Genomic DNA, 24,606 nt, shown 5'->3' on the forward strand with positions numbered 1-24,606 from the left:
ACAGGCTTAGAACCATTAGCTTAAGAGGGGCACAACACATTTCAGCAGCCCTGGGATTCTGGAAACATGAGGCACACTGGTTGCTGGCAGAGGGGGCTTTTGTTTACATGCTGGCAGAAAGAGGGAGGGGGAAGTGAGGATTGGGAGGACTTTTTTTTTTTTCTGTTCAAGGTTACAGTGTGGGAGTCATCTCTAGACAGACTGTTCAAGGTTGTGGGGCCACTTGTCACTTCTGGACAGACTTATGGCATCCAGTCTGTTTGCTGATTCATTCCCTGGTCGTTTACCCCTTTGTATTGTTGGGGGTGGGCTTCTAAGTGTTTAGAAGCTCCCCCTTGCCGGGGGTGGGGGGACGGGTACGCCAGGGCCAACAGCCACTGCAGATGAACTTCAGATGCATGTGCCACCTGTGAATCTGGCTTCACATGGGTCCTGGGGAACTGAACCTGGGTCCATTGGCTTTGTCTGCAAGTGCCTTTAACTGCTAAGCTGTATCTCAAGCCCATGTACCAATTTCTTTTTCTTAGACTTTGTCAATGCAACTTGATACACCCTCCTTTCAGATCATTGCAAGGCTCACAGGAGAGCAATAAAGACACCTTGCTCAGCGTTGTCAGCAAGAGCCTGTGGTGGTAAGCAGAAGTGAGTGCTCTGGTGAAGAGAACAAAAAGTTCTATTTCTCTACATTTCTTTATATGTGGCCTGGAGAAATACAGGTCAGGAGGCTCTGTTGATGGCAGACGAGCAGGATGCTCTGCTAATAGCAGGTAAACAAAAGGCTCTGCTGGGATGAATGGCATTTCCTGGGGTCTGCATTGTTGAGCAAATTCCTTAATATAAGGGGGACTCCTGGGTCACAGGCCTACCTCGCACCCCCCAGGTGGCGCTTCCTGTACCTGACCAACAGACCTATTAACAAGTTTTTTTCTTTCTTTCTTTTTTTTTAGCTTTTATGAATGTAACTGTCACATGTAAATTGTGATTTATGACTTAATTTCCATCTTGTTTTTTTTATAAAAACTGGCATTCATTCAGGGCTTTTCACTCAGAATCTGGAGTGGAACCCTTGTATACCAGACTATCCTTTTTTTCCCTTTCCTTTTTTTTTTAACCCAATAAAACTTTGCCTCACATTCCATGAGTCTATGGTCTTACTTGTGTGACAGCGAACCCCATAACACTCTCTCTGAACCCCTTAAGTCTCCTGGGTCCAGTCACTGTGTCAGGAGTGTCAGGATTCAGCCAGTCCTGTGGTGTCTCCTGGGCAGATTTAGCTGATGGGCTCCTCACAGGCCTGAATGAGGCTTCCTTGGGACCTCGCTCCACCCTGAAGTTCCTCCAGTGCGGTCCTTGTTCCCACCGCCCGCCTTCCCGGCTTGCTCTGTCTTTATCCTCCATAGGTGTTTCCCAGTGTCTCCTATGACCCATCCTATCTAGCATCCAGACCTTAGCCTCCCTGAAGTGACATAAGTGGCAACCACCAAAACAGCTCACATGCCACGTAGAGGCCATTCCACTTCTATGTAGCCCTCGGCTCTTGCTGAGTTCCCATCTCTTTCCCCTTATTTTCTTATATCATGTCACTATACCTTTTACTTTATGACCTCTTTTTTTGGTAAGCTATTTTAAAGTGAATTACAGATATTTTGCACATTTTACCTCAAACAACTTCAGTCTGCATCTCTAAAAGGGAGAACATTTTCATACTCGAACAAACATATTATTAGAACGCCTGGCAGAATTAATAATAATTTCTTTGTATCACTGAATGTCCCATTCATATACAAATTTCCTCAAGCATCTCTATAATGCCTTTGACAGCTGCTTAGTCCAAACCAGTATTTCATCCAGGACAAGGCATTTCATCTGGTTGTTTTAATTCTTTTAAAAAGTCCCTTATTTGCCTGTACTGACTTAATGAAGGGCAAAACCAGCTGCCCTAAAGACTATTTTAGGGCTGGAGAGATGGTTTAGCAGTTAAGGTGCTTGCCTGTGAAGCCTAAGGATCCAAGTTCGATTGTCCATGTTCCACCTAAGCCAGATGCACATGGCAGTGCATGCATCTGGAGTTCCTTTGTGCTGGCTGGAGTCTCTGGTACACCCATTCTCACTCTCTTGTTTCTCTGTCTCTAATAAGTAAATAAAAATCTTTAAAAAAAGAATATTTTACTTTCATTTAAAAATTGTATTTATTAAAAACTGTATTTATGTATAGAGTGCAGTGTGTATGTACGCACGTGCATGCCAGAGCCTCTTGTAGCTGCAACTACACCCCAGACATGTGCACCACTTTTGTGTTGGCTTTTCGTGGGTACTGGGGAATTGAACCAGGACTATTAGGCTTTGCCTGTAAGTGCCTTTAACTGATGAGCCATCTCTCCAGACCCAGAATGTTTATTGACTTGTCTGATTGTTTCTTCAGTCTTTTTTTCTTGGGGGGGGGGGTAGAATAGTTATTCTTTTAAACTTTTTATTGAAAATTCCATAGGTATAGACAATATACCACGATCACAATCCCTTCCCATGACCCCTATTCCCCTCTCCCAAATCCCCTTCCACTGAACCCCTTCTTTCCAATTAGACTCTATTTTGATGTCATTGTTAAGTATATGTTGTATATGTAGTGTTGACAATTGTGACTTCATGATTATCATAGTCACTTAAAAAAATAATTTATTTGTGAGACTAAGAGGGAGAAAGGGGGGAAAAAGAGAAAGAGAGGAAGAGGGAGAAAGAATGGGAGCACCAGGGCTTCCAGCCACTGCAAATTAACTCCAGATGCATGTGTCACCTTGTGCATCTGGCTTATCTGGCTTACTTGGGTCCTGGGGAATGGAAGTGGAGTCCTTTGGCTTCGCAGACAAATGCCTTAACAGTTAAGCCTCTCCAGCCCCAGTCCCCCTTTTAAGTGTTTCATTTGTGTTTTCGTCCTGTTATATAGGAAGTGAGGAAGGAGGCTCAGGAAAATTAAAATATCACAGCACCACTCCCGTTATAGGAATGGTAAACAACTCTTCCTGAGGGGCAGACTGCCCAGTGTTGTAAAGCAATTTTCTCTGAACTGAAACATGCCCTCCTCTGGAAGGAGGGAGGCTCAGGAGGTCAGAAGTCTGGGGAAAAGATTGCAAGACCCCCTTCCTCAAGTTTTATAAAGGGTAAGCAGAGGCATGGGGAGGAACTTTCCAACCAGGCCAGCTGCTGTCTAGTTTGTGCAGCGTGTTCTAGAGATGCAGCCTCCATAGTTGTCATTATGCTGGGGTGGGCTTTCTGGCCGCGCAGCAGCAGCCTTTGAGTCACCTGCAGGCAACCCCTCACCTGGCTCTGGAAGTAATCCCAATAACCTCGGTGATTCACCGAAACTGATTTTGGTGCTGTCGTGTTTGGTCTGTCACCTGCGCCCTATCTGGGGTGAACAGACACGTGTTCACATTTCCACAGGCAAAGTTTCACTTAACGCTGTTGAACAACTCTTCATTCGTCCTTTCCCAGCTGCTGTCTCAGACACATAATAAAATGACTAAGAATTGTCCCTTTTGCTTTTTATCTCTTACCACGTTAAGGTTCTCATGTCGTAGCACATATAAGGATCTTATTTCTTTTAAAAACTTTTTTAATTTGCATGGGAGTGTATGGGTACTTCAGGGTCTCTTGTTGCTGCAAGATGCCTGTCCAGCTTTACATGGATGGCTGGGGAATTCAATCTGTGTGGGTAGGCTTTGCAACAAAGCACCTTTAACTACTAAGTCATACTTCCAGTCCCCGATTTCATTTCTCAAGGCTACATAGTATTTCATTATGTGTATACAGCACACTACGTATTCATTTATCTGTGGGCATTTGAATTGCTTCTACCTTCTAGCGTGTGTGACAATGATAGGCCAGGAGTGTACAGCCACCTGCTTGAGTCCCTGCTTTCCTTTTTTTTTTGGTTACCATGTAGACCACATTTACTTTTCAGAAATCACCGTATCACTTTCTATAGTCTTTATTTTTAAAAATTTTATTTATCAATTTTTTGAGAGAGGGAAAAACGGAGAGGGAGAGAGCAGAAGAGAATGAACACGCCAGGGCCTCCAGCCACTGCAAACAAACTCCAGCCACATGCGCCACTTTGTGCCTCTGGCTTATGTGGGTCCTAGGGAATCTAACCGAGGTCCTTCGGATTTGCAGGCAAACACCTTAACCACCAACCCATCTCTCCAGCCTGATTTCTAGTCTTCTACCATGTTCTTCCTTCTCTAAGCTTTCATAAACACGCTTTATATCCATATTACTGCATCCATATTTCTGAGATTTGTGATTAAGTCAGTATTGTTCAAATTCTTCACAGCAAGATTCTACTAAAGGCAACGAATATTTATGGAGCAGGTATGTTTCAGACATATTTTTCTTAAATATTTTATTTATTTATTAATATTTATCTGTGACCAGAGAGAGATTGGGCACAGCGGGGCCTCCTGCCGCTGCAAACGTACTCCAGATCCATGCCAACACTCTATGCATCTGATTTTATGTGGGTACTAGGGATTTGAAACAGGCCTAACCTGGGCTGGTATTTGCACACAAGTGCCTTTAACCCGAGCCATCTCTCCAACCCTCACAATTTATTAAGTACAAGCAACAGGGTTAAATAGAAGGTATAATTCTGGCTTTTGAGAGCACCTGTCTGGCAAGAGCAAGGCTCTTAGTTTGATCCCAGTGCCAGGAAAAAAAAAACAAAAACAAAAAAACGCAGCCTTGAGCCTGGTGGCTGCTCCTGTAATCTCAGCAGCAGGGAGCCTAGGGTAGATCTCCGTGGAGTTCGAGGGAAGTCTGGGCTACATTGAGAACCTTCCTCAAAACAAACAGGCAAAGAAAGGAAACAAGTGTTAGAGAAGAAATTCGCATAGTAGCAGAGACAAACACCACATACAGAAGGTGTAACGACCCACGTGAGCTACAGGGCAAGTTGGGGGTGGTGGTGACAAGGTGTTATAAAAAGCTAACAGCACTGGAAAAGAAGGGACAGAAGCTATGGCAAGCAGCACCATAGATAAAAGGAGAGGAAAGGGTGGGTCAGGTACAACTTCCCTGCATCTCCTAACAACCCACCGTAGTGATAAGCCAGGTCTAACGTCGGGCGTGGTGGCGCACGCCTTCAATCCCAGCACTCGGGAGGCAGAGGTAGGAGGATCACCGTGAGTTCGAGGCCACCCCGAAACTACATGGTAAATTCCAGGCCAGCCAGCTTGGGCCAGAGTGAGACCCTAGCTCGCAAAACCAAAAATAAAACAAAATAAGCCATGTCTGGTCCATGGAACGTGCCTCACGATCACTTGCAAAGGGGGAAGAGCATTCACACCGACACTCACGGAAACCAGAACGGAGAACACGCACTTTCCTTTGCACTTTAAGCCAATTCCCCATTACCACCGGCCATGCTAAGTGAGCGATCTAGACAGCAGCCGAGGCCCGCCTCGGTCCTGGGGAGGCCGGAGACGTCCCTTTACTTCCTCGCCGCAGCCATGAGCCGCGAGACCTCCACGCCGGGACGCGCAGGCCAGCAGCGCAAAGGATTATGGGAAAGGCCTCTGGCCAATTGAAGGAGAGAGAGCAAGGCAGCAGGAGGAGCGTTTTTTTGATTGACACGTCACCTGACCAATGAGCTTCGAGAACTAGAGACGCTTCCGCCCTAACAGGCAAGGATCGTGGAGATTTTTTTTTTCCAGCCAATCCCATTCGGAAGCTAATGCCTGGTGGGCGGTGCCGAGGCCCGGGCCGGTCGTTGGTGCGTGTTCGTGGGTTTGTGGAAGCCGTACTGTGCTGTCTTGAGGTGTCAAGTCGTGGTGGCGAGGAACGACTGTGCCGGTGGAGAAGATGAGTTTAGCTCTGAGGTCGGTAAACGAGGAGGAGGAGGAGGCGGCGGCCAAACTGTCCCCGCCCCGAGCGGGGTCCAGGCCAGGCCGAGGCACGTAGCTGAGGAGCCGGGGTCGGCGGGCCGGGCTGGCGGCGGCCGGCCGCGGCGTTGCTAGGAGGCGGGAGTGAAATCTCGCGAGGTTTGCCCGCGGGCTGTGCGTGCGGGGACGGTGGTGTGGCCGGTGCCCCCGGAAGAGCGCGGTGCTTCTCCAGGGCCTAGCTTACCTTGCTTATTTTCCTTTATTGAGAACTTTACTGTATGGACATGTTGCACATTGGTTATATTCCCATCGGGGTTGTGACCTCTCCTCCACACACCCGATGACTGAGGCCCCTTCCCAGTGGGGTTATCAGTAGTCTCTGGTTTTAATTTATTTATTTTTTGTGTTTTCGAGGAAAGGTCTCTGCTCCAGGCTGACCTGGAATTCACTATATAGTCTCAGGATGGACTCTAACTCACAGCGATCCTCCTACTTCTGTCTCCCAAGTGCTGGGATTAAAAGCGTGCGCCACCACGTCTGGCTTTATTTTTATTTATTTTTATTTGCAAACAGAGAGAGAAAAAGAGCGAGAGAAAGAAAGAGACAGAAAGAAAATATGAATGAATAGGCACATCAGGGCTTCCAGCTGCTTCAAAAGAACTCGAGACGCATGCACCACTTTGTGCATCTGGCTTTTAAGTGGTTACTGGGGAATCAAACCCGGTCTTTAGGGTTACTGGGGAATCAAACCCGGTCTTTAGGCTTTGCAAGCAAACACCTTAATTGCTGAGCCGTCTCTCCAGCCTTTTTTTTTTTTCTTTTTTTTTTTTTTGTGTGTGTGTGTGGATATTTTCTGATTTCTTCCAGTCTCTCATCTATGGTTGCCCTCTCCCTATATGTTGGTTGCACCTTAACAATATCCGTGTAGTTACTCCCTCTCCACCCCAAAGTGCAGTACCTTTGCTAAAGGTTAAAGAGGTGTGGTATGGACTTGACCTCTTTGAGTGTTGGGAAGGCAATGATGGCCCCGGGCAATGCCCAGGTTGGCGTCAAGGCAGGTCATGTGTGAAAGAAACACCCTCCTGCTCTGTGTCCGCTTGTCACCCTCTAACCCTCTTTCTCTTGCTGGTGTGTGTCAGAGACCAGAACAACTCGGATGAAAATGGATAACGCATTCCTACACTAGCAGCTGTTTTTCACATTTTGAAAGCTTTATCAGCGTCCATGGTTTAAAACTTGTGCTTATACACGTGTTGTACCCTCATTTAAACACTTGGAACACATCTGCTTTGGCAGCTTTTAAGGAAGACATTTCTGGCTTTAAGATAATTTTCCCTTTTTATTTTTAATGCTTTTTCCACGGTTTTAAATGAGAAGCTTAACCTGAAATGTACATATTAGGTAAGAATTACTTTTCTTTTTTTTTTTTTTTGGTTTTTAGAGGTGGGATCTTGCTCTAGAACAAGCTGTTCTGGAATTCACTATATAGTCTCAGGGTGGTCTGAGACTAATGGCAATCCTCCTACCTCTGCTTCCCGTGATGGGATTAAAGGTGTGAGCCACTATTCCCAGCTTGAGAATTACTTTTTAAAAATAATATTTACACTGGGCGAGGTGGCACACACCTTTAATCCCAACACTTGGGAGGCAGAGGTGGGAGGATCATCGAGAGTTGGAGGCCACCCTGAGACTCCATAGTGAATTCCAGGTCAGCCTGGACCACAGTGAGACCCTACCTCGAAAAACCAAAAAAAAAAAAAAAGTATTTACATAGAATCATGCAATAAATATTCAGCATTATTATTTATTAATTTACTTATTGGAGAGAGAGAGAAAAAGAGAGAATATGAGTACACCAGGGCCTCTGGCCACTGCAGATGAACTTCAGACATGTGCCACCTTGGGCATCTGGCTTACGTGGGTACTGGGGAATTGAACCTGGGTTCTTAGGCTTCTCAGGCCAGTGCCTTAGCCACTGAGCCATCTTTCCAGCCCTCAGCACTGTTTTAATTTTTTGCATCTACTATTTGTTATTATTAGGCCCATTAAGCTTTTGATAGTTTTTAAAGAAATGAGTGGAAGAAATCACAAAATACCAAACTCTTGGAAGCATATAATCTAAAAACATTTTCAGTGTATAATGTTAAAATAATTAGATGTTAAGTTTTCTGGCCCATATTTGGTAGTTTTGAGATCTTAATTATAGGTAAACAAGGACACAGTAACTGTTAGTTATGAATTACACTCGTGTAAGGTGATGTAATTAGCACCTGTGGTGGGTTGGGTTTTGGTCAGGGTTTGTGATGTAAAAGTACTTTTTTTTTTTTTTTTTTTTTTGAGGTAGGGTCTCATTCTAGCTCAGGCTGACCTGGAATTCACTATGTAATCTCAGGGTGGCCTCAAACTCACGGTGATCCTCCTACCTCTGCTGTGATTAAAGGTGTGTGCCACCAAGCCTGGCAAAAGTACTATTTTTTTAATTCACGGTACTTATTTCTTCCAAATATTATTGGTGGAAATCAATACGAAGAGGGGAATAGGAAAAGGTTAATATTGATTTATTTATCTTGAGGTCTCACTCTAGCCCAGGCTCAGTTGGAATTCACTCTGTCTTAGTCTGTTCTTGTACTCACAGTGATCCTGCTACCTGTGTCTATACCAACTTCTGTGTTACAGAGTTCAAATTTATAGCAGTCAAATTATGAAAAAGCAAGACATTGACTCATTAAGAGAAAATTTATCTTTCCCCAAAATACTTCCCCTTTTTTGAAAGTTAGAAAAATCCTTCCTTGGCAAATTTACATAAGAGAATTGGGTTAAGGTAGATTAAAGACACTTTTCTGTTTTGTAGGAGTGAGCTTGTCGTAGACAAAACAAAGAGGAAAAAAAGAAGAGAGCTCTCTGAAGAACAGAAACAAGAAATTAAAGATGCTTTTGAGCTGTTTGATACAGACAAAGATGAAGCTATAGATTATCATGAATTAAAGGTAATATCCTTGAAGATACATGTTTTTCTAGTAAACAGTTTATACTTTTAACAGTTGCTTTAAAATATAACTGGTTTTGGAACTATGAAGCTATTTAAAGTGAGGTTCTGTAATAAAAATGAATAAAACCCATAACATGGCTTTTAGAGTATCTTTTTCACTTGTGAATGGTATTTAAATATAAAAGTGAATGGTTTTTAAATATAAAAGTATCAACTAGTAGAAAATACTTATTTTCCTTCACACAGTTAAAGGAATTTAAATAGTTCTTATCATATTCTTCCCAGTATTGGTTTCTTGTGGTATGTGTGTGTAGGTGGGCCGTGGGGAAGGGCAGGTAGCATATAGCTCAGACTTTTGAAGTTTAGGAAGTGTTGTCTTTCAAGCTTTTGATTTTTAATGTATTACCAGCACAATCTCAGCCTATTTTATCTTGTGCATAAATTGAACATAAAGATTGTAATATGGGGGAAGGAAAGGAATTACCACGGGATATTGTTTACAATTATGGAACTTGTCAATAAAAAAAATGTAGTAGGCAGCCTCAGACTGCTGGGATGAACCTCCAGACCAGACACATTCTATAGGAGGGAGAAGAGGTTTATCGAGGCTTACAGATAAAGGGGAAATTCCATAATGACAGAGGAAGTTGACTCTCTTTCACGGGCCCACACAGAGAGAAAAGCAGAAAGCCACCACCACAGGCTGGAGGATGGCTTAGCAGTTAAAGCGTTTGCCTGTTAAGCCAAAGGACCCAGGTTTCATTCCGCAGGATCCATGTTAGCCAGACGCACAAAAGGGTGCATGCTTCTGGCGTTTATTTGCAGTGGCCAGAGGTTCTGGTGTGCCCATTCTCTCTCTCTCTCTCTCACTCCCTCTGTCAAATAAATAAACAGTCTACATCTATAAAAAGGAAAAAGAAAGAAAGCCATTACTACCACACCAGCAAGCACCCTTCAGGAAGTCCAGCAGAACTCAGACACTGTCTGTCTTACATTGAAGTTCAGATCTGCCCCCAGTGACACCTCCAACCAGGTAGCTGGATATCCAAGAATCTTTTTAATAAAACTCCTGAATCTACTGGGGGACATCTATTCAAACTACCACAATGATGACGGAGGAAATGCAAAATTTAAGGTTTAAAGTTTGTGATAAAAGGAGTAGCTGGGGAGCTGGCTCAGTAGTTAAAGGTATTTGGTTGCAAAGCCTGTCTACTGGGATTTGATTCCCCAGCACCCTTGTAAAGCCAGATACACAAAGAGGGGCAAGCATCTGGATTTCATTTACAGTGGCAAAAAGCTCTGTTGCACCTTTTCTCTCGACCATTTCACAAATAAATCAAGATATTTCTTTTAAAGGGGAGCTGGTATGGGTCTTATGTTTCTTACATTCAGCAAAGGAGAGAGCATTTTGAGATTTTTATGTAACTTTACTGAATATAAGTATGTTCATTTGGTAGTTTAAACTTGACAAGTTTGTGAGGGATTTTTAAGCGTAAGAATTCTAAGTTTGGTTAGGAACTATGTGTTGACCAGGCCAGATGTCTAAAAGCAGTAACATGCCGGGAGCTCTGTCCTTGCTCTTGAGGTCCTCTTCAGTGCTTTTCCCACTGTTGTCTTTCAGTTGCCCATTTGTTGCCATTGACTGTCTTGGTTTGGGACCTTACTTCACAGCTTAATCTTTCAAAATTGTTTCTCCACTACTAGTTTGTCTTGTATACCACCAATAAATTTAGCTCTTAAGTTCTTGTACCATATAGTTCAGTGATCATAAACTTTTACTAACTCCTCATTGCACATTAAGATTCATTTGCATTATTTTTTTGAGTGTTCTCTATATTTTCATTTCTCACTTGCTTACTGTTTTCTTTTACCTAAACTCTTCTCATTCTGAGAAGGTAAACAGCTCTGTTCACTGTCTCGCAATTCTGTTCATTTCATTGTCATCCTTTTGAAATGTCCTATTCCGATTTACTTATTTTTTAAATCCCATACCTTAACAACTTAGTTTCTTTTTATTATTAATTATTTTGCATGCATGAAGACGTGTGTGTGTGTGATGCACGTATGTGGGCTAGAGTTTGAGGTTGGCTATCTTCCTCGCACTCTCATCTTTGTTTTAGTGATTCAGGGTCTGTGACTTGAGATGACTCAGTTTAGCTTGGCAGCTTGCCCTGGGCATTTCCTGTCTTTGCTTCCTGGGGTCACGGGCAGTGGCTGTGCCTGCCCTGTGTTTACGTGGGTGCCGGGTCTGAGCTCTGGTCTTCCTGCTTGTGTGGAAGCCCTTACCTGTGCAGCCGTCTCCTAAGTAAGACTTCAGGATGTGTCGTGTGAGGAGCAGAGTCTCTGCTTCAGCTCAGGACTTGCTTGGTAGCTAATTATATATGCTCTGCTGGTAATTCTTTTTCTTCTGTTTTTAACTTTTTTTAGATGTATTCCAGGCTTCCACCGCTTCTCCTGTGCAGCCCCGTAATTTATTTTAATGCTTTTATCTCTTCTGTCGTTCAACTTAAAAAAAAAAATTATTTATGTATTAGAGACAGAGAGGGAGAAAGAGAGAGTGAGAATGGGTGCACCAGGGCCTCTTCGCACTGCAAATGAACTCCAGATGCATGCACCACCATGTGCATCTGGCTTATGTAGGACCTGGGGAATCAAACCTGGGTCCTTAGGCTTCACAGGCATGCACCTTAACTGCTAAGCCATCTATCTCTCCAGCCCTGTTGTTTAACTTTTTAAATACTTATGCATGTCTTTTCCCTATCTTTTGGGAATAGATTGTTTAAAATTAAGTCAGTGTGGGGTGGAGAGGTGGCTCAGCATTAGACAACTTGTGAGCGAAGCCTGATGGCCAGAGTTTGATTTCTTGGTACCCAAGTAAAGTGAGATGCACAAAGTGGTGCATGCATCTGGAGTTTGTTTGCAGTGGCAGGAGGTGCTGGTGTGTTCATTTCTTTTCTCTTTTTCCTCCTTCCCCCCTCCTTGCAAATAAGTAAAAATAAAAATGTTTTAAAAATTAATGAAGTGTTTTCTGTAAAACATTTTTATTTTTATTTTTTTAAAAGGGTAGGAAAGTTTTCTTTTTTAAATGTTTTTGTTCTTTATTTGTTTATGCAGTTGAGAGTGACAGAGAGAGAAAGAGGCAGATAGAAAGAGAGAGGGGGAGAGAGAGAGAGAGAGAGAGAGAGAGAATGGGCGCTCCAGGGCTTCCAGCCACTGCAAATGAACTCCAGACGTGTGCACCACCTGTGCATCTGGCTGGATAACATGGGACCTGGGGAATCGAGCCTCGAACTGGGGTCTTTAGGCTTCACAGGCAAGCGCTTAACCGCTAAGCCATCTCTCCAGCCCTGTAAAACATTTTAAATTAGTTGGTCATATGAAAGCCCAAATAGGAATATTTATTTATTTTTACTTGCAAGCATGTGTGTGTGTATGTGTGTGACAGAGAAAGAGAGAGAGAGAGGGAGAGAGAGGGAGGGAGAGGGAGGGAGGGAGAGAGATGAGAGAGAGAGGGAGGGAAGGAGGGAAAGAAAATAGGTATGTCAGAGTCTCTAGCCACTGGTAACGAGCTCCAGATGCATGTGCCACTTAGCACATCTTGTTTTACTTGGGTGCTGGGGAATTGAGTCCCAGTCCTTAGGTTTTGCAGGCAAGTGCCTTAACTGCTGGACCATCTCTCCAGCCTGCAAACATTTTGTATTTAATTTCACTAATGAAAACTGCCTCCTGCTCTCACAACTCATAGCCTACAACGCCATGGTGAACACCAGCAATCCCATCAGTGGAATGGGGCAGGGAGGAGGGAAATGATACCAACACATGTGTCCATAAAAAGTTCCTTTTTGAAGAAAAAGAAAAATCAATGTAGTAACAATTTTTTATTTTAGATAGAAAACTTGCAAGTTGTACTTTAGTAATATATTGTGATCTTTTATCAGTAAAAAATTCTTAAGAATCAGAGATCATTTCTTTGTAAAAAATGCTTTATTTGCTTTTCTCTTTTAATCCAAAAGGTGGCAATGAGAGCCTTGGGGTTTGATGTAAAAAAAGCTGATGTACTGAAGATTCTTAAAGATTATGACAGAGAAGCCACAGGCAAAATCACCTTTGAAGATTTTAATGAAGTTGGTGTGTATTTAAATAGTCTTTGTAACCAACGGTTTTGGGGGAATTATTTGGGTAATGTAAGTTTTTTAAGTTTTAGTGGTTCTGTATTTTTTAGTTATTCTCTTTGTGGTTTTCAGAAAGAGAGAATATTAACAGCTTCGCTGTGAGAATTGCAGTTTTCGCTTTTGTTCTGAAGATTCTAACAAAGAAATATTGTGTTATGTAGGTTTTTATGGAATTATGTTTCACTGAGTAAGATGTATTGATTATTATGTGTTAAAAGTGAAAAGGTAATTCAAAATTTATTTCTATTCTGAAAAATAGACTGTTATTTAGACATACTTCTCAAGACCTTTCTGTTTTGTGATGTTTATTGGCAAAGTGGGAACAAGGGAAACTAGTAGTAGGGTTGTTATCTTGGCAGTGGATGAAGTTCACGCTGTCAGCCTCACAGGGATTTTGAGGGCCTGTATACTCTGGGTGACTGTAATCTTAGTGATTAACATCGTCTGTTGAGAGATGAGAAGGGAAGGGTTGTTGTAAGCAAACCAGAACGAGGACATTGTAGAACCACCCACTGAAGATGATGTACCATGAGTTTAATATGGTTAAACTTTGTGTAGTTGATTTTGGTGAGCCTACTGTTCTATGCCAACAATATGAGAGTCATAGTATATGCATGTCTTATTATTTTCATATCTTTGAAAAATTTGAAAACTAGTACAGTTGCATATACATAAAATCCTTATTTTAATTAATTATGAATAAATAATGTGGGAAACAAAAAGAAATTACAGCCTTTTTTCAAAAAGGAACCAAAAAAAAAGAAAGTCTGGACTGGGGAGATGGCTCAGTGACTAAAGGTACTTGCTTGCCAAGCCTGTTGTCCCAGGTTTGATTCCCCAGCACCCATGTAACGTCAGGTGCACAATGTAACACGTGTGTGGAGTTTTTTTGCAGTGGCAGGAAGCCCTGGAACTCATACACATTGTCTCTGTCTTCGTCTCTGTCTCAGTCTCTCTCACAAACAAATGAATAAATAAAAACATTAAAAAAAACTCATCCAAAAGCTGGGAGGCAGAAGTAAATGATGAATGCCAGAGAAAGATTCTTTCTTTCTTTTTTGGACCTTTTTTCACTCTGTAGTCTCAGGGTGGCCTCGAACTCATGGAGATCCTCCTACTTCTGCCTCTCGAGTGCTGGGATTAAAGGCATGTGCTGCCATGCCTGCCTTGAGAAAGAATTATTTTTTAAAAATTTTTTATTTTTTTGGAGGTAGGGTCTCACATTAGCTCAGGCTGATCTGGAATTCACGATGTAGTCTCAGGGTGGCCTAGAATTCACAGCAATTTTGCTTCTCTGCCTCCTGAGTGCTGGGATTAAAGGTGTGCCTGGCTCAAGAATTATTTTTCTCAGCATAGAAGATTCTGTCCTCCTCCTCCTCCTCCTCTTTCACCTCCTCTTTTTTTTTTCTTTTGAGGTAGGGTCTCACTCTCACTCTAGCTCAGGCTGACCTGGAACTCATTATGTAGTCTCAGGGTGGTTTTGAACTCATGGTGATCCTCCTACCTCAGCCTCCCAAGTGCTAGGATTAAAGGCGTGAGCCACCGTGCCTGGCTAGAAGATTCTCAGTAAGTCTTTCAGAGAGGCAGTGTAGCCATTTTAGAAACATATTTCCCCTCTAATTTGTGAAATTGTTCACTGGAGGAAAGGGGAGAGCCACTGTTCTTTTGTCAGTGTAGGTGCTCTCTTAACAAGGTGTGAGGACACAGTGGACATGATGCTATTGGGAGAGAGCTATAATTCAGGTACCTTATACATTACAGTGGTTTAGCATGGACTACTTTGGAACCAAATTCACTGGGATCAGAGTCTTGGTTCTGACTTACTGGCTGGTGTAACTTGATTATTTTGTTTTACCGTGTCTCATTTTTAACTATAAAATGGGGTAGTGGTAATGCCTCAGAGTTCTCTGAGGGTTAAAGCTGATAACATGTTCTTAAAAATGGGCCTTTTTCTAAACTCCAGACACATTCCACCATGTGCATCTGGCTTATTGGGTTTTGGGAACAAACCTGAGTCCTTAAGCTTTTCAGGCAAGTGCCTTAACTGCTAAGCCATCTCTCCAGCCCTGCTGTTACAACTTGTAAGAATACTAGTCTTTTGTTTCATTGTTTCAGAGACTGGAAATATGTTTGTATCATTGAGATATAAAAACTATTCTATCTTGTCAGTGTCTTTTCATCTTTGCTGGCTCCTTTAAGCAGTGCCATCATTAATAATTTTGTAAGTCACATTATGTGTAAATGGGTACAATGTTGAAGTTATGATTTTAGCAGTGTAGAGCAGAATCCCATTTTATCTCACCTTTTCCTGATACCCTGTCTTTTCTGTTTTCCAAAAAACAGATACTGGGTTTCATCTAAATTAGCTGTGGCGACACTTGAGCTGAACCTCTCAAAGATCAGCCTTTTGATATGCTCACTGCGAGCCTTACCTATCTTAAGGCTACCTATTAAGATGTCAGTCTCAGATAAGCAGGCTGTTGATGGCCCAATGGTTAAGAATCATGCATCCCTCCCCACTTGTTGATTGCTTTTAGTTTATAATGGAAACTAAATTAGTATGTTTTATACTTTGGAATAAGTGAATCAAAGAACACTTGGACTATCTATTATTGACAGAGTAGTACACTGTCCCACAGACAGGTATTTCCAGATGAAGCCTGGTACCTAACTGGGTTTTCCTTAGTACTAGAAAAACAACAGTAAATATATATTTAATACAAGTTTATAGATACTAGCCTGAGACTAATGAGTAACACGTGCTTTAGGAATTGCTATCCTTCAGGTAAGGCCATTGTAAGTCTGATATTTGGACTTCACCTGTTCTTGATATGTACTACTTATTTCTTAAATCACCTTCTTAAAATACAATATTGCATTATTTTCATTTTGCTTATTGAATTTTGTGGGAGGGAAGGGAATTAGTTAAAAGTTACCAAGAGGGGCTGGAGAGATGACTCAGCAGATAAATGCGTTTTCTTGCAAAGCCTAACTGCCCAAATTCAGTTCCCAGTGTCCATGTACAGCCAGATGCACAAAGTAGCACATGCATCTGGGGTTAATTTGCAGTGGCAAGAGGCTCTGGTGTGCCCATTCTCTGTGCTTGCAAATAAATAAATAAATGTTTAAAGTTACCAAGAGATTCTTTTGAAGTGCTTACAACTTAAGTGTAGGTGAAGGATGGATAGGACTTTGTATGGTAAGGTGTGATTTTTGTCTAAGGCTGGAATTACCCTGGGGCTGAAGTTGCCTGTTCACTACCATACCCGTCCTTTTATAAGATTTTCTTTTATTGCAAGACTTGTGAGATCATTATGAAGGAGGAGGAGAGAAGACGCGTTGGAGACAGGGCCAGCAGTGCAGAAAAGAGTGCTACTGGCAGTACCGTTGCCGGGAAGCTTCATTTCACGCACCTGCTGCAGGGTAGGGCGGTGGCTGGGGAGCAGAGTCAGAGCAGACTGGCAGAGTCGTGCGCAACGCACCAGTCAGCAGAGAGTGAGAGCGAAGTTCTGTGCAATGAGATGTGGTGGTGTTTAGAAAAATAGCTGGTAAGACTGAAGATGAGGTGGAAGACATTGAAGACAACAAAGTTTTATTTAAGAGTAAAATATCATAATATCCTCACCACTGAGTATCTGATAAGTTTATGGATTAAAAATGATTCCTTTTTTCAAACTGGGTAGTTGGTGCTGTTGCTTTTGAAGGGTGGAGGTTAGCAAGGCAAGCCGAGAGCTACCATGGCAGTCATGGAAGGCATTTCGTTTTTAGCGTTTGAGTTTAAGTGCTGTGTGTTTGGATAGGAACTTAAAAAATGCAGTGAGAAATACAATTAATATTCCTAAAATTGCCTTTATGATTTTATATTTACTGTTACTGTGATGTGTTAGGATTTGCGGGATTGTTAAGTGAGCTTTATGTATGTATCAGGTTGAATTATTTTGATGAACTTTTTTTGTTTGTTTGTTTTGAGGTAGGCTCTTAGTCTGGCCTAGGCTGACCTGGGATTCACTGTGTAGTCTCAGGGTGGCCTCAAACTCATGGTGATCCTGCTATCTCTACCTCCCGAGTGCTGGGATTAAAGGCGTGCGCCCACACACCCTGCTGATGAAGAACATTTCTGACATTGTAGTTAAATTTGTACCTTTGTACTTGGTTTGATTTAATGTGCTGTATGTCAGTAAAAATTCAGTATTATAACTTAAAAATTCAACACAACAAAATAGTTACTTAAAAAGAAATTTGTAGTTTTGTGAAATAATGAAACTCACTTTTACTGCTTGTATTAATTTAAATCTTCCACGTGAGCCTTCCAGACGCAGGGTTGCAAGCATGAGCTGCCAGGCTTTGTTGGATTTATTTTCATTGAAAAAACTATGGTGGAATTCTACTTGTAGAACAGAAAGAAAAGTCAAGACATGGAAGAGAGTTGCCACTGTAAAATTATTTGCTAGTGAATGCTTTAGCTGACCTGAATTATGGGCCCTTGTAATTCCTAAGAAGGCTGAATTCTAAGGGAGAATACCAATACAAGCTCATATAGACAAATCAATGTAAAAGAACTAACATGGAGTGTCAGTAGGATAAGCATTTATGCATGTTGGAGTCCCATCTGTTCACCAGATCACCCTGTTGCTTCTTAAAGAAGTGCATTAATATTTTCAGCAAGCTGCTTTTTTGGTTCACCTGTCATGCAAATTATTTAATTGGTGAAGAAAATTTCTTAACACTTTTTTTTTCCTTGTCCTGCTTTTTTGTTGGGACTAAGTTCAAAATAAGTTGAGTATGAGCCATAGAGTTAAGTGTGGTATTTTATTTTGGTGTTATGGCTGTAGATATGCCAATTCCCTTTTTTACTGAATATTTATAAGCTTCGATTTGCATACTTATAGTAATATATTTCAATTAGTTTCTTGGAAGCTTGTTTTGTATAAAATTAATGGCAAAAAGATAATTTTGGATATATGTGTAGTTGAGATGATAAGAGCTTGAATGGTTGAATTAGCTTGTTCAACCAAATACAGAAGAAACAGCAACAGATAATAATAACTTCTTGAGGACTTAAATTATATTGTTTTTATTTAGGTTCACTAAACATTTTAGTACTTTCCATGTATAAACAGTTGAAATTTTATAATGATTCTGTTCACTTAAATAAGTCCAGCTTACTTTTAATAACATGATGAAGATCACAAACACTTTACCTTTGTATGCAGAATTCCATGGAGAGTTACTTCGGAAATGTTTACTTGATTGTCTAGAGTTACAGGCATGCTTAAGTTTTCATTTGTAGCCATTGATTAACTTTTTTCTCTTTTAATAGTTGATTTTACAAAGAAATGCCTTTCTTGATTACATAGGCTTGCAATTTTTTTTAACTTTAGTGACAGATTGGATATTGGAAAGAGATCCACATGAAGAAATATTGAAGGCATTTAAGCTATTTGATGATGATGATTCAGGTAAAATAAGCTTGAGGAATTTGCGACGTGTTGCCAGAGAATTGGGTGAAAACATGAGTGATGAAGAACTTCGAGCTATGATAGAAGAATTTGATAAAGACGGTGACGGAGAAAGTAAGTTCTTTTTGCCAAGTATCCCTGATGCTATACAGATATTGCTTTGTTTTTTAAAGTCATTAGCAAAATGTTACATTTTTCTTTTGAGATGGGTATCATGTTGCCGGGGCTGGCCTTGAACTTCCCATCCTTCTGCCTCAATCCTGAATAGCTAGGACTCCAGGTGTGTGCCAGCTCTATAAACTGTCCTTTCTTATTCAGTGTGGTGCTTGTTTTGTAATGAACTTTTTGCTTAATATTTAGCATGAAGCAGATACTTAAAACAAGTGCAGATTTTCACATGAAGCACCAGACTTCAAGAACTTGCTTCACCTATTCCTAAAGATGAAATGCCACCAAAATTCAGTGCTTTCTCCCTTCATCTGCATGCATTCTAAACTATTTCTAAGTTATACTGATTTACCTTTCAGGTGCTTTTTATCTGTTTATTTGCTTCTTGCTGTCCTGATCCAGGCCCTGGTTCTTGTTCAGAGTGTTTGGATTCATGTTTTACTCTGGCCGCCAGCCAGGTGCCGCGCTGTGTGCTGGCCTGTGCTACACAGCCCCAGGAGCCAGGCTCTTGCTGTCTCCTACAGCCCCTCCTTGTCTCCCGGCCTCAATCTCTGTACTCTTTCTTCTGCTGCTGCTGATAACATTTTTTCCCCCAAAATGTAGGTTGAGTGATGCACATGCAGCATTCTTTGCTACTTGCAGAACGAGCAGAACCTTCTGATCACTGCCTCACCCTAAGAACCTGGTTTTATCCCAGTGTGTTCTGTGTTTCTGCTTGACCTCTCACACACTTTGACGGAATACTCCTTATCCTGAAGACACTTGTGTATTTCATCACGCTGTTCTTAGTCTGATTTCTGTCTGCTTAAATGTTGCTCATTTTCCCCACGTTCATTTTTTTTCCTTCTAGTACATTTAGAATAAGGTCTTTTCCTTAGCAGCCCTCTAGAACAGGGTCTGTGGATTTGAGGGTTCCATTGAGGGCTCCTGGCATGTAGAGGAGCAAACTGCTTTGATACTTTCACATCTCTAATATGGGTTCTTTTGGATGGAAACCAAGTTTTGTATTCTTTTGTGTTTTACACTGCTAAAGATCATACTAGTTTGCTGCTTTTTTGTGAACTTTAATAATTTATTTGTATTTGTGAATGTTTAATATGTCCAGTCTTCCCCCCTCCCCCAAGTAGCATCTCACTGTAGCTCATGCTGACCTGGAATTCACTATGTACTTTCAAGGTAGCTTCAAACTCACTCAAACTCTGCTCCCCCCTCCCCCCCAGTGCTGGGATTAAAGGCGTGCGCCACTACACCTGGCTTGATGTCCAGTTTAAAGAGCAGCAAACTTTAAAAGAATTATATGTAGAGGTAATGAATATGTATGTGGAGCTAAAGATAAATTATACAGGGTAGACATAAAGCTTTGGTAATGATGTAGAAACCCCCAACTCCTCAAAATAATGTAAAATAAAATATAATACATCTTTTTGAAAGCTGAAAGCATTATTTTAAAGGGCATGGTAGAGTACCTTTCGAATAATCATGAAATAAACATTTATTTACAATTACTGTGTATTAGATCTGTGCTTAGAATATAAATTCTTTAAAGAATAAGACATTCATGCTTCTTTGATTGTGAATTATATCACTTCTTTTCATGATAGCTTTTATGAAATGAATGTACTGTGATACTTGTATATACATTCCATGTGAAGTAGATGAGGAAGATAAAGCTTTCACAGATTAAAAGTCTACCCAAGGGCATCACAAGATTATGGAACTAGAATTCAAACTCAGATCTCCATATGGCAAAGAGTGTGTCAATTATAAAAGTACTGTTATTGCTTTTTGAGCTGTGAAATATAATTAGATTGCCTATTACAGGAGGCAATGTATTAACAACATTCAACTGGCATTTTTGATGCTGAACTTTTTATTTTTCCTTTTAGAAGTAAGGTGGTCAAGCTGGGTGTGGTGGTGCATGCTTTTAATCCCAGCACTTGGGAGGCAGAGGTAGGAGGATCACCATGAATTCAAGGCCACCCTGGGACTACAGAGTGAATTCCAGGTCAGCCTGAGTTAGAGTGAGACCCTACTTTGAAAAACAAAAACAAAAACAAAAGACAAAAAAAAACAAAACAAACAAAAAAAAGAAGGTGGTCTTTAAACTATTTAATTAAATTCTCTAAAATTCTTCCTGTTGGTGATTTATAATAAAATTTATCCTATGGAAGAGTTGATTTGTTAAAAATTTCATTTATTTATATATTTATTAGAGAAGGAAGCAGGCTGGGGGAGAATGGGAGAATGAGTGTGTGATGGCTTTTAGCCACGGCAAATGAACTCCAGATTGCATGTACCACCTTGTGCAGCTGGCTTTACATAGGTACTAGGAATCAAACCTGGATCCTTTGACTTTGCTGTGTAGCCGTCTTTCTAGCTCTGTTAAAATTTTCTTTTAAAGAAGCCAGTGTATAAGAAAGTTACTGTCTTTTCTTGATTCAGCCAATGTTTTATCAAATGCTTATTTTAAAGTAGGCATTGTGCTAGATTTGTTAGTTATTGTTGAGAAAGGTTATACAACTCTGTTTTATTGGAAAGGTTCTGTAATAGAAGAATGGCTAGTTTAATTTTCTTAGCTACTTTCTGTTTTCTTCTTTTTTGGATTTAAACATTATGTTCTTTTTTTTTTTTTTTTTTTATTTGAGAGCAACAGACACAGAGAGAAAGACAGATAGAGGGAGAGAGAGAGAATGGGCGCGCCAGGGCCTCCAGCCTCTGCAAACGAACTCCAGACACGTGCACCCCCTTGTGTATCTGGCTAACGTGGGACCTGGGGAACCAAGCCTCGAACCGGGGTCCTTAGGCTTCACAGGCAAGCGCTCAACTGCTAAGCCATCTCTCCAGCCCAACATTATGTTCTTAGATACCAAATTGTTGAATAGATTAAAATATGTTTGATATGATATTATACCTTATAGTATATGTTAATTGTTGAATAGATTAAAATATGTTTGATATGATATTATACCTTATAGTATATGTTAATGATTTAAAATATGTTTATAGTTTCAGAACTTCTATGTGAAGTTGAATTTAAAATTTGAGTATTTAAATTTTACATTTTTTAAAAATAAAATCTTTAACAAAACTTAAGTACTTTTTGAATTGTTAATACTTTAATGATGACTGTGTTACACTGTTAAAATTATTTATAATTAACTCATCTAAGGCTGCTTTTGTTGCTTCCTTAACAATATTGCACTTGCTTTCTGTTTTGGCCTAGATGCCTCAGTGTAGATTGCTACTCCAGTGGTTCTTAAATGAGGATCCACATTATTTATTAAATTATTTAGAAATTATTTTGTACTTGAACTTTTTTGTCTTTAATTAGGGGAACAGAAAGGGTATTCATTGTCTATTTAACCTTGTTTACTTTGCTGCAGAGTCACTGCTTTTGGGTCACAACTCTGATTTCTGAGGTCTTTGATAGAGATAGAGTTTAGGGTATTCCATTTTATGTTCTTTTCATCCATGTCTGTCATAGTGTCTTGGAACTGCCTAGTGCTGAACAGTGGGTTCATGGTTCTCCTTCAGCTTCTGGACGCTCTCTCTTGTTAACTCTAACGTTTCTTTTTGCTGGGTACTCATTCTCTTCCTTTAACTGTGGTAACATTCTCCACTCTAGCTCTCTTTTTCCCTTTCTTTCCAAATGTTGTATTTTAAATTTACAGTTCATACCATGATTTACTTATGCCTAAATTTTTATCATTAATAATTTTTCCTATTTTGATAGTTTTATTTTCAATACTCTTTGATCTGTTTTATAATAGATAATATTTTGTGTTACATAATATTTACTTTGTTTCAAGAATAAGTACTAACTCACATAGTGCTAGTTTTCTGATATTACTGTATTATTTTCATTACTGATACATGTTTATATCTTCAACATTGTTAATTGGTCAAATTTTCTGAGTTTATTATAAATGTTCTCAAACATAGACAAAAAGTTTCAACTAGTACTGTAAACACTATTTTATTTTCCTAGACTCCTTACTAAATATTTTACTGAGTTCGGGCTTTATCTCTGGAGTGGATATGTATATTTTTTCTGAACACTTCAAAAATAGGTGTATTAAATCCATGTATTAAGAGCTCAGTTCCCTCATATTTTAGCATGTAATTACTAAGAACAAAGATACTTTCAGAACTCTGACACCATTTTTGCAGCCTAATAAAATTAATATTTTTGAAATATCTTTTATTTAGTTTGATTCAAGTTTATTGCAGGACAGGAATCTTGGCATATGTTTTGATGCATTATAGAACACTTGGTATGGTGTTGACATTCATTTAACATTTAGAAGTGTTTGTTTCAGTGGACTGTTTCCATATATTACCATCTAGGATTTTAAGCAAAACAGCCTGACATATCATCATTGTTGATGGAGGTTCAGCTGAAGAGACTGAGAGGCAGAACCCTTACAGAGCTATGGCGAGAAGCCAGGCTTTCATGTCTCAGCGTAGTGTTTTTTTACCTGTCAGCATTGTTATTCATAGCTCTGTCTTAGGGGGTGTTAAGTCTTAGGGTCCATAAACTCACTTGTTTTATAGAGGAAATTTTCTTTGTAGAATATTTCTGTTAACTGTGATGTTTGTATTGCTTCTTTTTTTTGTTTTGTTTTGTTTTTGTTTTTGTTTTTTGAGGTAGGGTCTCCCTGTAGCCCAGGCTGACCTGGAATTCACTATGGAGTCTCAGGGTGGCCTCGAACTCATGGTAATCCTTCTACCTCTGCCTCCTGAGTACTGGGATTAAAGACGTGTGCCAACACACCTGGCTTGTATTGCTTCTCAAAGATTATCTTTATGGGGAGTTTTAAATTTTCTATTTCTAGGTTGCTATCTTAAATGTAGTTTTAAATTTTCTTACCATATTATATTTGTACATTTAATAGAGGAACAATTATTTGTTATCAGTGATTGCATTTGCATCTTACTGTGTCTTATATGTGGTATGTTAACCTGTTTTCAGTTTTTTTTTTTTAAAGTAGGCTGTTAGATATATACAAGTTCAAGACAAGCAAGCAATTTGTCATTTTGTTCTAGTTTTAATATATTTTCATTCTTTAGGATTAATTAGCCTACCTGCTATACTCAAACTTACCTATAAAGGGAAGGTGTGCTAAGCGAATTAGTAGAGTAAGTATTATAAAAAGGGGGCAGTGGGACTGGAGAGATGGCTCAGCGGTTAAGGGACTTGTTTGCAAGGCCGTGTGGCCTGGTCTCAGTTTCACAGTACCCGCGTAAAGTCAGAAGCACAAAGCTGTATGTGCATCTGGAGGCCCTGCTACGCCCAGTCTATGTCTCTCTCCTCTCTCTCTCTATGCTTGCAAATAAGTAAATTAAAAGATGGTTTTGTGCTCATTTAAATCGAAAATAGTGCACTTTTTAAAATATTTTAGTAACTATACAAATGTTATAATAAATATGGTTTCCCTACTTCACATTACAGAGTATTAATTTAAAATGTAACATTTATTTTATTTTATTTTATTTTTGTTTACCTTTGTGACAAGAAGTAAAGGTGCAAAGCTAGTTTTGGTTTATAAAACTCTGTATATTAAACATTTTAAAGTTGTGTAAAATGGTAGTTATATTCTTTGAAAACAAAGGTACCTGTATTTCTGACTGTTGTATTTTCTTTGTCACTACAGTAAATCAAGAGGAATTCATTGCCATCATGACTGGTGACATATAACACATGACAAGGACAAGCACCGCCGTGTTGCAGCCTCTGTCTCACACAGTTCTCATGCCTGGAGCTGCGATAGAAAGGAAGCCAACGTAGCTGTCGCTGTGCAGGGCCGCGCCGCCCCCTGTGCGCCTGCGCTCGGGATGCTCTGCGGTGGTGCGTGGCAGTGTGGCTAGTGCGCACGCGGCTCAGCTTTGCAGCTTTGATATAAAATTCTGAAAAATAAAGCCCTGTGGTGTATATTCTTTAA

At 40.3% G+C, this 24,606-nt stretch overlaps 1 protein-coding gene across 1 annotated transcript; it reads left to right on the forward strand.

Annotated features, from left to right (window-relative positions):
• Positions 1-5,728: 5,728 nt before the first annotated feature.
• Cetn3 (centrin 3) lies at positions 5,729-24,606 on the forward strand. Its single transcript, XM_004651624.2, has 5 exons — positions 5,729-5,873; positions 8,728-8,863; positions 12,879-12,993; positions 18,419-18,610; positions 24,319-24,606. Exons 1-5 carry the CDS (start codon positions 5,857-5,859, stop codon positions 24,360-24,362), a joined length of 504 nt encoding a protein of 167 aa, XP_004651681.1. The 5' UTR covers positions 5,729-5,856; the 3' UTR covers positions 24,363-24,606.

Source organism: Jaculus jaculus, chromosome 14 (assembly GCF_020740685.1).
Source record: "Jaculus jaculus isolate mJacJac1 chromosome 14, mJacJac1.mat.Y.cur, whole genome shotgun sequence".
Taxonomy (NCBI): Eukaryota; Metazoa; Chordata; class Mammalia; order Rodentia; family Dipodidae; genus Jaculus; species Jaculus jaculus.

Excerpts from the sequence above, each read along its gene's own strand:
- Cetn3 (XM_004651624.2), top strand. Across the intron at positions 8,864-12,878 it reads TAGATTATCATGAATTAAAG|GTGGCAATGAGAGCCTTGGG; the intron begins GTAATATCCTTG and ends TTAATCCAAAAG. Across the intron at positions 12,994-18,418 it reads TGAAGATTTTAATGAAGTTG|TGACAGATTGGATATTGGAA; the intron begins GTGTGTATTTAA and ends TTTTAACTTTAG.